Source organism: Zerene cesonia, chromosome 9 (assembly GCF_012273895.1).
Source record: "Zerene cesonia ecotype Mississippi chromosome 9, Zerene_cesonia_1.1, whole genome shotgun sequence".
In the NCBI taxonomy this organism is placed as follows: Eukaryota; Metazoa; Arthropoda; class Insecta; order Lepidoptera; family Pieridae; genus Zerene; species Zerene cesonia.
The window spans coordinates 5023769-5038185 of record NC_052110.1 but is presented as its reverse complement, the minus strand read 5'-3'; the positions used below and the strand labels follow the sequence as shown (position 1 = coordinate 5038185).

Sequence of the window (14417 nt, the reverse complement as noted above, 5' to 3'; positions counted from 1 at the left end):
TTGCCAAGCGTACAAAGTCAAAAACGGCTCGACTAATTCGGATTTTTTTTAACGTTTTTGTCAAAGCACAAAGAAGATTCATATGGAGAGAAAAAACGTAACAATACGAATCAATGAAAACTTTCAACAAACATATTGTGAATTGTAATAAAAAGCAACATTTAAGGCCTATTAGCTAATGGGTAATGGATCACGTTCATTTATTATTATTATAGTTTCGACGAAAACTTTGAACCATTAAAATATACAAACAATCTACATTGAAAGGATACACATATTCATTATTTATATATTGAACTATTACTAGAAATAGATTATATTAAATTAAATAAAATTTCTCAAATTTATAGCATGTGCGATTAAAATGAACGATTCTAGAATTGCCAACAAGCCGTTTCAAATCAAACGCTTATATTGTATTAACAGACTGAACTGACAATATTTCAACGCTGGCCGCTGGCTGTAATGCTATAAACTTTAGGGCCGTTGCTTTCAAACTACTTAGTTTACTCAAATTTTAGTTTTGTTGTGCGGTTTACCCATTTACGCTATTGCATTGTGCTACCGTCGCGATTCGGGACCAAATTACGCTATTGTAGCTCAAATATAAAGTTAATTTTCATATTTTAGCCACAGATAAATAATTGCCGGCGCTCTGTCGCTTGCGATTATTCTATGAGAACAGTTTAGTTCTGTTTATCCGAGGTAAGCGGTAAAATAAAAACAAACTTCAATTTCATCACTTTATTCCAATGCTGAATTGAATATTTTTATTTCTATATAAACAATTTAAAAATTATAGGTCCTTACGCTATTTTATATAGTTAATATGACAATCTTCAGTCGGACTCATCTTTCTGTTTAAACCTACGCATTAAATACTTCTTTCTTTTACAGGCTTGCTTTTACACACATTCGATCCCATCTGTTCCATTTACTTTTGATTACACAGATTATAAAGGTTCTAACTACAATAATTTGTGATCATAGATAATGCAGTATAATAAACTATAAATGTCTATTTAAGTCAAATAAAAATTATCGCAAAAATCTAATTTTTATTAAATTTCAGTAAAGATAACACTTGAAAAACCTAACCAATTCAAAGAATCCACTTTTAAAAGTCTAATTTTCATAACAATCTCGCAAAGAGCCGCGCTAACATCTCGACCTCTCGGCTCGTCGCGCCGCACAAAGCAAGATTTACCGAGTGAATATTTATGACTTTCAAATGCTTGGAAGTTCACACAAATAATCTAAAAAAAACTATTATCCAAGACAACAACTAGTTAAGGCAATGTTGCTAAAAAAAGCTAGTATAAATATATCCGTGTAACCAAAAACAATTTATTCTATCTACATTCGCAATAATTATGTACAAATTACTGCATAATATACTTATTATAAATGTTTCATAGACAATACATCAACACGCAATCGCATAGACTTAAAATACAAACACACTTAGGTACTTCACTTAAACCATTACGTTATTTATACTCTATGATCTCATTATTATTTTCTCTAAAGTGGACGATTAAATTATATAAGAAAACATAAATTTTAATTATCAACAAATATTATGGATTAAAATTATAGAAAGGATTGAGGCCGTTATTTATTAATTACATAATTACTTACTACATTTTTTCAAAAATGGTTTAGTGATATAAGAGATCATAAAGTATTATAATTTATTCTAAAAATTCTCATGGCAGTGGTTTCCATCACAATAACGATTATGTAATTGTACACATACCATCGGCTTCTAAGTACGAATAATTGATCCGATATTAATATTAGTAAAATACATCAACAGTAATGAATTTGCTCTTTATGGAATGTAGAAATTAGAAACACTTTATACTTATATTTACTTAAACTACAAACGGCTCTCGCTTTTAAATTTGATACTTAAACTATTTGTACGCAAAATATTGGATACTAATAAAAAAATACAAAAGAAGCTGCCAATAGCTGCTGCAGTTACTAAGAACTAGTAATTAAAATATAATAATTTATGGTACGTAAGTTGACATACGAGATCGTTTTTACTACAGTGTAAAAATAATGTCTATGACATTTCAAGCTGTCAATGTCAAATTAGGCGCCAAATTTGCGAAAAGAAAAACGTAAATCCAATTGCGAACAAAATAATCACAATAAATATGGACAAAACATTTTCTAGAAAAATATTGAAAACAGTCACTGGAAAATGTTTGATACGTGAAAATCTAGATGAGATTTAAAAATGAAGCTTATGGACGTGTTAATCAGTGCTTAATAATACTTATGGCTGTTAGAGCCCATACGAGTCTTTGTCGACATAATAAATCAAAAAGATTAATGGCGCAAAGCTATGACCCAAATGTTTAATTAGAGGCGTAAGTACAGTCGGCGAGAAAAGTCTATGAGAAGTAGGTTTGCTTCGACTTGGATGATTTTTCTATTACACGAAAGAACTGTATTTTCTGTACCAACGTCGTGTACAGATTTGAAAGGGCGTACGTAGGTTAAATAAATACGCTAAATTATTCGACTGTTTGCAGTTTCGTCAGCAAGCAATAATAAAATTATACATGCGAAAATATGTTTTATTCATTTGTATTAAAGGTTAGAATGAATAACAACGCATTTCACGTATATTTTATGGTAATGGATATCATAGACACCAAGAGATGTTTATAATGTAGGGATATAAGACTACGGTTAGTTCATACAATTCGTTGATATGCATAATAATAAGACACCTTGTACAATCGCCTTACATTAGTCATATAAAAATTACTTAAAGTAAGAACAAGAATGCAATATACATATTTACAATTAGCCCTAATGCGGATCACTAAATCTATGTTGTGTTGTTTCATAATTTTGTGTCTCTCGAAACATGAACACTAGACGTGAAGGTTTCCATAACAAGAAACTAAAATTTCAATTTAAAACTTTTATTTCAAATGCACCATATCAATAATTGGACGATATCGTTACAAATCAATTGTATAAACAACGCTTGACAAAGTCATTAACATAAAAAAGTAAAAAAAAAAACTTAAAACTAAAGTTAAAAAAAGAAACCACGAAATGGGCGGGATTTTAACCAATTTTTGGCAATAATTTCTCTAAAAAGAATCAAAAGTGATAGGAAATTTTAGGAAACAATACATATTTATCGAAAATAATGGCACTTAATCATTAATCCATATTGCTATCTGTCATAAATGCTGCTAAACCATAATACTATACGAGAAACTACGTTTTTCCGAATAATTTACAACCATACAAAAAATTGCAGTACATACAGTATCCTTAACGCTAGCATAGTTAGAAGTAATGTCCTTATTTTGTTATATATAAAAATTACATACAAGAAATAATTTAGGCGTATCTACAACGATGCCTAAACAACGATACAAATCAGTCATTTCTTAAAACATATTAACATTTGCTTTCGAAAAATGCCACATAAAATGCCGCTTTCCAACAAAATATTATACTCACTAGGAAACCGGCGTTTCGATAAATTTATCCGCAATTTCTTATAAGCGACTGACAAAGGGTGTGGATAGACACGCTGAAAATACACTACGTTATATTTTAATGAATTTGCACTATCCTTATAACGTACAGTAAGCTTGTTTACAAATACATCATTTCCGTCTAAATAAAAAACTACCCGCATGTTCATTGATTTATGCAACATTTTTCCACCTGCCCACCGTAACGGCGAACAGCATGTGACGATATCACAGGCGTCATCCGGTGGGGACACATAGGCACGGGTCAAACGCGGTACAGTCACGTGCGAGTCACAGCGTCACAGGCTCACAACATGTCACAGGGACTCGCGCGATGTCACTAAATGTCACAAGGGCTCACAACGTGTCACAAGGACTCGCGAGTTGTCACCAAGTGTCACGAAGTGACTACAGGAAGGTGACACGGTGCGGCTACACGAGCCAGGCGTGGTGCTAGCACCAGGACTCCTCGTGCGGCCGCTCGTCGTCCGAGTCGCCGTACATGTCGGCGAGCTTGCGGAAGCGAGGCCCAAATGTTGATAGGTAGTTGAATTTAAGGTCTTCGTCGTCCGTGCCTGTGGGGAATTAGATGCTTTAGTAAAACATAATTAATTCTATAGTATGCAGTGCAACTTGAGAAAAAAGGGGAAAAAGCAGTATTATATATATTTGTTATAATGGAATTTTGTGTCAAGATAAAATAAGATAAAGTTATAAAATCATGATTCACATTTTTACTTCTTGTATCAGTAATGTATTCCTACGTTTCATTAATGAGATATACGAGTATGTGATATCTCACTTTAACCTCAAGGTTAAGGATAAGAGGTCGCGTGGTAGTGAAAGCTATTTATTAAGCGGATTTAATCCGGGACTGTCCATCTTCTCCTTTGAATATTTGTTCTCACAAAAAAGGAAAAAGGCACTGAGAGTGTGGTCCAATGAATGAGGGTTATTCAGTTACCTAGTTTATGCACCAGCCTGTCGCTAAATTTATTGTTGAAATATAATATGCTATTTCTTTTTATCTGTAAATTGACGCTTTGAGAAAATAAACTGATTTTTATTTTTATTTGTTATGCTGATATACAGTTTTGACATTGGTTATACTACTGTCTAAAAAAGACACTAAAATGAAGTTAATTTGTGACTTATACAATGATTATGATACTATCATTACCGTAAATATATAATAACCAGCCAGCTAATCAAGTGCCAAAAACGTGCATACGATTCCAGATAGCTCAAATATCAACCTGCCCATTATATTTCAAAGTAAATAAGATTGACGTATTTCCACAAAGGGATAGTGTATTTACATCAATCATCCGTGAACGTTGTGCGGCCACCATCAAAATGTATTTTAAACAGGGGAAATAAACTCGATTATTCGTTACGTATAACGCGTCATGCGGCTCATTAAATCGAAGCGACACGAACGCAGTTGAAACATGGCGGCAATTACAGTAATGATTGAGAAGTAGTTAATAAAAAGTTTAAAAGTCACTTCGAGTTTGTCGAATACGCTCGCTGTTTCCATTTTGCTTCGTTCGATGTGTTTTTTTATCATTTTGTTTAATATGAATAACATTTTAGGTCACGGACTGTGAAATCTAAACATTTTCCTAAATTAAGTATTTACTAAGCTTTAAGAGCAAGAGTCTAAAACATTAATTCCCAATTTTTGCGGAGTATATTAAAGCTTTTAAGAGATATACCCCAAAGTTAATTAGCACACTGTTTAATTCCCCAAAAACCTCGGCAGCCGACTGTGTGAAATAAGTCTGAGTCGTGCCAACACTGTTTAAACACTTACATAAATCGATTTTGGCATGTGCACTGGGCGGCGGGCCAAAGTAAGTGACACCTACAGCATTGAGGCTGCGTTAGCCGATATAGGTTAGAGTGCGGACTTTGATACGGTGGTAATATGCTTATGCGAGGTTTAATATTCTTTGCTCATAAGGAAGTCTATCAATAACACCATTAAAAAATGATTTTAAATGTAACATATTTTGTTTCATCCTATTAGGAAAGTCCAAAAAAAAAAAAGAAAAAGATATCCAAATCCTAGGGAACCTTAGGGAACCCATCCTTAGGGAACCTAAGCAAATACTCACAGCTGGCGAGCGAGGACAGCGAGCCGCTGGTGTTCCCGTCGCCCTCGTACGCGTAGTGTCGCACGTCGTCGTACGGAGTGATGTCCGGATCGCGGTCCAGCACTGACTTCTTGTCGTCTAGGAACCCTGATATATCTGGGGCGGCGCCTACTACACCTGAATCGAAATAAATCTTTATTTATCTAGAACAGGGAAGTGGAACTCTTCGGAAGAGTGTTATATAGCAGAAGCTAAAACACTAAAGAAGGAATGAAGGAGGGAAGAGTTATAAAGAGTGTTACAATATAGCTGAAGCTAAAATAATACGAGGGAAAGAAAAAGTGCCCTAGAATTCAGGAATTGTTTTCACCCGCCATTATATGTATTAGTACTGTCTTATTTAATTAATTATCACGTCATCATTCGTATATCACAAACGATAACATGCCCAATGATCAGCGTTCTGGAATGTTCCAGAACTTTTTTAATGTAACAGAGGGTAACTGAGTTGGTGGTTCGCCTGATGGAAAGCGATTACCACCGCCCATCAACATTCGCAGAGGCACCACTATTGAATGCACATGCGAATGCTTTAAAGTGGTAAAGGTGGAAATAATTGATGATGGAAAGACGGAATGGACTGGGAAGGGTGAGGAAAAAGAAACGGGGTAAGGATTCGAGAACTTACCAGGCGCTTGCATGAACGTGACGTCGGTCTCCGGGGGAGGCCCGTCATACATCTGCCTCAGCACATGCAGGTCGTAACCCGCATCACCTTCACCACCACCTTCATCTTCATAGGCGATGATGTTCTCTCTGATGTCGTCGAGTTCCTTCTCCGCCCACGCGTCTGCTCGCCGCCTGTGGACTACCACCGCTAGGAGGAGTACTGAAACAAGTGGGTTGGGTCAAAATTCATGTGATATTGGCTTAAGGTCTAAATAGCGGTAGATTACAAAGTCAAAATAGTTAAATTCAGATGCAGCCAGCGTAGTTATCAAACATATGTTAAAAACTATCTGGTTTTGAAGACAATTTTTTTCATTATCATCTATATCTAAACTTTTATTCTAATTGTCGATTTGAACGAAATTTGGTACAGAGATGGTTTTTATCCCAGAATTCCGGGAACGGCAGCTATGCGTGGAAAATTACACAACCAATTTATATTTTTTTAAAGTACGCGGTTGAAACGGCTAGGAGAAAGCTCTAGTCTTTTACTGTTATATTTCGCAAAGTGAAATAAGGAAAAAGAAATCCCATTTACTTACTGACTAATATGGCGATGCACACAAGTATAGCGACCAGGAAGTTGGTGTCGATACCAAATGTGACAGCCGTGAAGACGCTCTTCTGACAGCCCGGGTCCGCGTTCTGCTCCACGGATGGCTTGCCCAAGTTGTACATCTATTGGAAAAGTTTGAATTAGACCAATGAAACAATAGAATTACGATTCAATTAAGAATAGGTTTCACTTAGCGCCATATTGTGATGCTGTGAATTCATATTAATAAATATCTAAGCAAAAAATGTCTGTATTTAAATTGAATGTGTCAGGAGAAAAAAACGTAATTGACATGTAATGGGTTTTTAAGTTGTTGTTTTTAAAAGGATATTTGACATATTTATATGTATAAATGGTTTTGACGTCCCTATTTTTTACTTGAATTGCAAGTAACTGTATTGGGTTAAAAATATATAGACTAATAAAATGAATGAACGTATGAAACCGAAATACAAGTCTTGGCAAAAATTAGAAAAGCTGAAATCTTATACTTGAAGCCCTATTTTTGTGGATTTTTCGATTTATTCATTAATATTAAAGAGTTATCGTGTTCCCTCATTCTTTCCGAGTAAGATAATATTAGGTTTCTATTTATAGCATTTTTGCGAAGGTACAAGTAAGATATAGAGCCCCTAACGCATATAACACCGAAAAATTAAAAGACATTCGATTACTGAGGTGCGATGGGAAACCCACCACATGGTCGACTTTTTTATACTTTAAAACAAAGAAGAATACTATATCTTTGGTAGTTCATATTAAGTGTGTAGTCAAGTTTATTGAGGGTTTATATCTTAAACAAAATCATCAAAAAATACTTACATAATCGTTGTACGTAAAGTTGCTGATGCAGCCCATGAAGTGCTGGCTGGTGGGGACATGCTTCCAGCCAAACGAATGAGCCAGATCTTCCAGGTCCACACTGACACCACCCAGTTGTAGCGGTGCGTTCACTAAAATTATTTACAGCTATTGTAAACGATCATTTATGACAGAAATGTTTTAATATGTAGATTTAGATAATGAAAATATATTATTACTTATAAACAAGTCTGTTTTTCAATGTTGTGTATACATGAGTTGAAATACTAAGAATAAAGTGAAATATGTAGGTGTTAAGGTAACGAGTTTTTTCAGAAGTGAAAATATGAAACACGTTTTTGTTATTTTAACGTTTCCTCAATGTTGTACTTATAAATCTAAATATAATTGTTTTCGATAAAATGTATAAGGAATATGCATATTATAATATAAATATTTTATGTAACTTTTTAATAATATTTATTTTGTATATATTTAATGCAAATACCATGAACAAATTATTATTGCCGAGTAAATTGTTTTCTTCAAATTAAAACTCGCTCTGGTAACTGAATATATATCTTTTTGTTTAAATTCTCAAAACTCACCATTTAAAATCTCCCTGGGCCCGGTGGGTGCGCCCAGACTCATACAAGTAGACAATTTGCATCTATCCACGAACATTTCTATCGAACTCTTCATCAGATCGATTTCTATGAGATGCGGTTTCCCATCAGCAACATAGACCACACTATTGTTCAGCTTCGTTGTACCTGACCCATAGTTGATCAGCAGCACGGGGTAACCATCAACCAATTCTAAAGACATGAAATCTGGAACAATGAATGTCATGTTAATATTTCAGGTCCTCCGTTTTCCGTTATTAAAAATGCGTGAATTACGTTCCTCGACCACAATTATCATCCTCAGTGAGTGAGTTGGCTTCAATATTTATAAAAAACAGCCAGATTTTTGTTAGCTGTACAAATTTTATCATTTTCCTATGTCCTGAATATTTTGGTTTTAACAAATATAATAATAATGATATCTCTTTAAATGTCGGTTAATTAAAAGTGAGAAGCATCCTTCTAATGAACGATGGCTTCCAATATCGAGCTCTGATCCGTAATCCGATTAAAGATGACGTTTACAAATGCTCGGTAACTTTTGATCGCTTTACTGTAATGACACAAGGACTCGATGTATAACAAACTATCAATTCTTATCTGATGTTTTTGAATAAAGATCTTACATTAAAGTCTGTTGCTAAAAGATCGAATTTTTAAAATTTATGTATTTTCTTTCTCGGTAAAGTCTATACAAAGCCCTTTTCTTTAAAAGTATTTTTTACGCATAGACATTCAAACTAACTATATATTTATAACCCGTGTTCCCCTATGTTCGATAAGGGACTGCAAAACCTACGCTTTAATATTCATGGAATTGGACAACGAATAACTTAAACATATGGCATAAAAAGATTTTCTGACCAAAGATACATTGGGTTGTTTGCATAACAAATGCGATGGTAAAATTTACAAATTTATACAAGCAGGATTTCAAACACTAGTTCCTGCAAGTAGCTGTGCAGACTCATGTTTGCTTTTAAATATTTTGCTAGTAATTTGAATAAAACATAGCGCAGTAACATGATATTGTTTGTTATTCCCTTGGTATGATGAAACTCAGAGTTGTTTCTATTTATTTCAGTTTTAGCTACATCATTGCCTATATTAGTAATACGCAGTAAGCAAACAATTAACATATAAAATACATCCGTATTTTTCTTCATTTCTGATACGAACTAAAAATAAATACAACATAGTGGTACCCGTTATTTGTTATAAAAATACTGAAGAATTTTATAACGTAACTGAATGCGATAAACCAGATCAGGTAGAATAAATAATAAAAATGTCACTTTAGCATCGATAGCAAAAACAAAAATAGTTTACAATAAATCTAGTTCCATAAGGAGGAGTAAGTATAAACGACAAATAAATTCAAATTCAAATAAAAAAGTCACTTTTGTTTTAAAAAAATAAGTGAATTGATATACTAAATTAGATACATAGGTATTATTTCTGAGCTTTCTAATAGGAATCCGATAAGAGCATCGAACACAAAGGTAAATAATCCGCTACACTGTTTATCACAATATCGAAGCATTTAGAGGAGATAGCGTTCTTCCATCGCAAAAAAAGCGCATTATGAAAACTCTCATACTTGACGTATTCACAAACGCGGGCAATTACATTATGGTAGCGCAGCACTTTGCGCGATGTTGTGATGTTAATGGTGTTCCAATTAGCTTCAGCAAGCTTATAACACTAGTACGAGTGCTGTTATGAACCACAGCGTATGTGCGGATAACCTTAATGCTGGATATTTGGCTGAAATTCAAGCGAAGTAAACATTACGCACGTTAAAATGAATATAATGCCTGGAGAGTTCATAACATTGTTGATTGAGTTTGAACTTACATTTTGTTTATTGTCATATTAAATATTAAACATGAGATCCATAATTCAACATTTCTTTCAACATAAAATTGAAAATATTAAATCCTATCTGTGACACTGCGGGGTGCAGTATATTTAAATATATATTTATTAGCACAGTTGAAAGAGTTCTGATAATTATTTTAATATAAACACCACGCTAAAATTATACGAAAACGTAGCAAATTTGTGCTAATTAAAGCACCCAAACAAAGTTCCTTAAATAATTAAATTTCAATGTGTCAAGAAGGGTAAAGAAATGTTTTCCCGGCGCGGAGAATTAATTGTTTGCCGATGTTATCTTTACAGAGCATATATAAGTTGAAGATGTACCTACTAAATAAATACCTTTATAAATTAAATCATTATTTGTTTTATTTTAAATACAAATGAATTATTATTTAAAAACTAATTAATTATATAGAATATTGGGTACAGGGATGAAAAGTTTTTCTCAGCTAAAATAATTTCATATTAGAACCTACTAGCTGCGCCCCGTAGTTTCACCTGCGTAAGTCCGTATCTCGTAGGAATGTAGGAATAAAAATTGCCTATGTGTTATTCCAGATGGCTAGCTATCTACGTACCAAATTTCATTGCAATCGGATCAGTAGTTTTTGCGTGAAAGTGCTTACAAACTAATATTACTAGTAGAATTCTATGTCCCTCCTCATCAGAATCATTATCAGCCTCTATAAGTTTTTAATGCAGTATCCGAATTCGACAAGTTTGACCAATATTCACCATGATGGCCAAATAAAATAAATGGACTATCCTAACACTGAAAAAATTTATCAAATCGGACCAGGTGTCTGAGATCAGTGCGTTCAAACAAACAAACAAACTCTTCAGCTTTATAATATTAGTATAAAGCAATGTTAATCAAATGATAACAAATTGAATTTTGAATTGAAACGTATAATAAAATTAGACATTGCGTGTGCGCCTTTCGTATATAACACGAAGATGTCAGATACCAATACAATGCCATGTAATGATAAAGGTCGAGAATTTGATATTACTTAACGTCGTAAATAACAGACGTGATAATGTATTTACAAGGGACTATCACGCGATTGCTCGTAAATCATAACCGACTGTCAGTCATTACGGAATCATTAAAAAATCATTACTCCACGCGACTAGCCAGCGTCTATGTAAGAAGTGTGCCCGAGGTTTATTACGTTTTTATGGTTGTTCGTTTAAACTACGCCTTCTTATGTATGTTTGCAAATAACGAGATGTTTGATAAGTCTTATTACAAAGTTATAGATCTTTAGCTGCGCCCCGCGGTTTCACCCGCGTAAGTCCGTATCCCATAGGATCATCGAGATAAAAAGTTGCCTATATGTGATTCCAGATGTCCAACTGTCTACGTACCAAATTTCATTGCAATCGGTTCAGTAGTCTTTGCGTGAAAGAGTAACAAACACACACACATCTTTACAAACTTTCGCATTTATAATAGGATGCTTAACTGGTCACGAGTGTATAAGCGGCCAATATTGTCAAAAAAAATCTTAGTTGGCCTATCGTCAGCAGATTTTTGATAACGATGAGACGTTACTTGGACCATATATGCCTTCACGGTCTCTTATCTGTTTTTTTTTTAATGGGAAAGAGACACCGAATGATGCATAAAATCTCAAATTAAAATTGCGAATTTATAGGTCATAAAATTGTCTTCAATGCGTTCCTGAAATAGATATCATCCTGTCAAATACGTTTGTGTACATTATTTAACTTTTGAAATACAAATTAAAAGTTCGCAAAAGACTTTCTAAGCTTAGCAAACTTTTAATTTTGTTTTATTTCAGTAAACACGCAAATAGACCGAAGAATTTTATATCATTTGGTGGAAAGAAAAAATTCAAAGAACATTGACGTCAAAAAATGTCAACCAAAATTAAATACGTTTACGAAAATCAGCGAGGTTTACGTGACAACTTTTTATTGCAGTGTAATAGTAAATTTCTAGTATTAAAGAGCCGTAGGAAACCATTAGTCAAGTCGTAACAATCCCTACATATTCATTGTTGGCAACATTGTTAAGTTGGTTTTAGCCACTTTAGTTAATACTGCGTTGAGCTAACTGGGTTGCCAATAGCCGAATTTTGTGTTGCAAACTTTAGCGGAGATTAAACTTTGTAATTAATGTTAAATGTAAAATTTTCGGACAAAGCTGCACGGCACTAAATATGGTATGCCGACTATGTGAACTAGGTTTTCTGAAAATATCTTTAGCATCTAGAACTTGGTAACTTTTTTAACATATAGATTGAGCATGCTATTATCAACATAAGCATGAAGTGAATTTAGCCTGTATCTTTTTTTATCTTACTTAAAACAATTTTATTCAAGCATGTTAAAGAAACTATTTCAAATAATGATATAAAATTATAAAATTCTTAACTTTTATTACCAACATTAATATACAGCGAAAACATTCTATTTTATAACTAATTGAATTTGTTTGCTCTTAGTTGAATTCATTTATATCGATATTTTGTACATGTAAACATTTTATTCAAGTACGTTGCGAAAACTCCAGAACATTCTATGGTGCACGTGACGTCATAAACTTTATCACGTCACGTAGAACAATAAAAAAAGTTATAACACAGAAAGCCACTATGTATAATTACTTTTCAAGGAAGTTATAGGCATTACAACATATTGCAGTATAACGTTATTTATCAATTGAATAAAGCTTTTAAATTTTAACACGTTGGCACATTTGTTATTTATGTTCGAAATCACGCGAAATTTAGAATATTAACAATCCTGTTAACATCAATATTATAAAAGGGTTATCAAACATTTCACATTTAATAAGCCTAAAAGCTTTCATGCTATTTTTTGGAGATAATTTTATATTTGTTAGTAATAATTTATAGATATGATGTTTGATTGATGATTTTTAAATATTTATTAATTCGATAAATTACTTTAGATAATAATTTAAGAAAATAAATAAATAAATTAAAACGTCTATTAAATTTAGAACTCTACGACGTAGCGGAAAGTTGCTTAGTAAAAATCTAAAATCCAAGCTTCTTTATTTGCGCTGGTTGCAATCGACACAAATTAGATCACTCCGATCGTGTTAAGTACCTCACTTCACTAGATTGGCAATTTGGCACCGCCTAAAGAAATATTTGCTACGAACTAGTCCGCTACGAACTCGTCCGCTACGAAGTGGTCCGCTACAAGCGGTGCCAGACATAACTAAAGGCAATGTTCATACATTGTTTACGTTCTGGCATATTTGTTTAACTCTCCTACAGTTTAAAGATGTTTTCAACAATAGCTGTATAAATCTGTATTATCTGTTGCCAGTAAATATCTTTGCGGCAGTTAACATATATCAAACTGTTTTCATAGTTTTGTAACTGTATTTTTCCTATTTTCGTGGCATAAATCGCCAAAGCTATTCGAAACTTAAAGAAGTAAAATATAAAGCAATTTATTTTTCTCAAAAGCACATGTTTTATGCTTGAATTGTGAAAATATTTATATTTTTTTACTGGAGGAGTGGTATGTTTTATGATGTTTTACAGCTGTCTTCTTGCAATTTGTTATTTACATCTCGGCATATGTTTAATGAGGAGAAGAAAACCTATAATTACTAAAACGATTCCAGAAAGTTATTCTCATCAGCCCACTGCATTAAAACCTTATAGGAGGTTGCAGAAATTTTTGTTTGAAACAAACCAGTTACTGGAATGTGACGTCACAAGAAGAAAAAAAAACAACACAATACAATGAATAACACATATCATATTATGCTTTAGAGTTTACCTTGGACATCAAGCAGGGGGTTGTATCTGAGCGGCCCCAAGTAGAAGATCAAGCTGTTACTGGAATGTGACGTCACAGTGAGGGTGACGTGCCCCTCCTGGCAAGCGGGGGGCGGGGGGTACATGGCCCAGCCGTTCCCGTGGAACGCGATGGAGGTCTGTTCGCAGTGTGGTCCATTCCAGCCTTCCGGGCATTCGCATTTGTCCGCGAATGGGGTACCTGGGAGGGAAATAATTTATTGGATAAGTTTTGAAAAATTTGAATGTGAAAATTATTAGAACACCCGACCATACAAAAAGTAACAGGTATTGTAATACCTGTGTATTGGTTACTTTTTTATACATTGTTTAAGGTAGATAAGTTTTCGTGAGAAACACTCTTTTGCGAAGAAGGGTAGAAAGTTATTCTTATA

At 33.7% G+C, this 14417-nt stretch overlaps 1 protein-coding gene across 1 annotated transcript in view; it reads right to left on the bottom strand.

Annotated features, from left to right (window-relative positions):
- Positions 1-729: 729 nt before the first annotated feature.
- LOC119829084 (DE-cadherin) overlaps positions 730-14417 on the bottom strand; it is a 179220-nt gene continuing 165532 nt past the window's right edge. Inside the window, exons 18-24 of the mRNA XM_038351459.1 lie at positions 14006-14224; positions 8312-8536; positions 7725-7855; positions 6889-7024; positions 6306-6506; positions 5639-5794; positions 730-4093 (exon numbers count right to left, since the gene is read on the bottom strand). Coding sequence (XP_038207387.1) covers positions 3972-4093; positions 5639-5794; positions 6306-6506; positions 6889-7024; positions 7725-7855; positions 8312-8536; positions 14006-14224 — 1190 coding nt within the window. The 3' untranslated portion in view covers positions 730-3971. The remainder of the gene's footprint in view (positions 4094-5638; positions 5795-6305; positions 6507-6888; positions 7025-7724; positions 7856-8311; positions 8537-14005; positions 14225-14417) is intronic.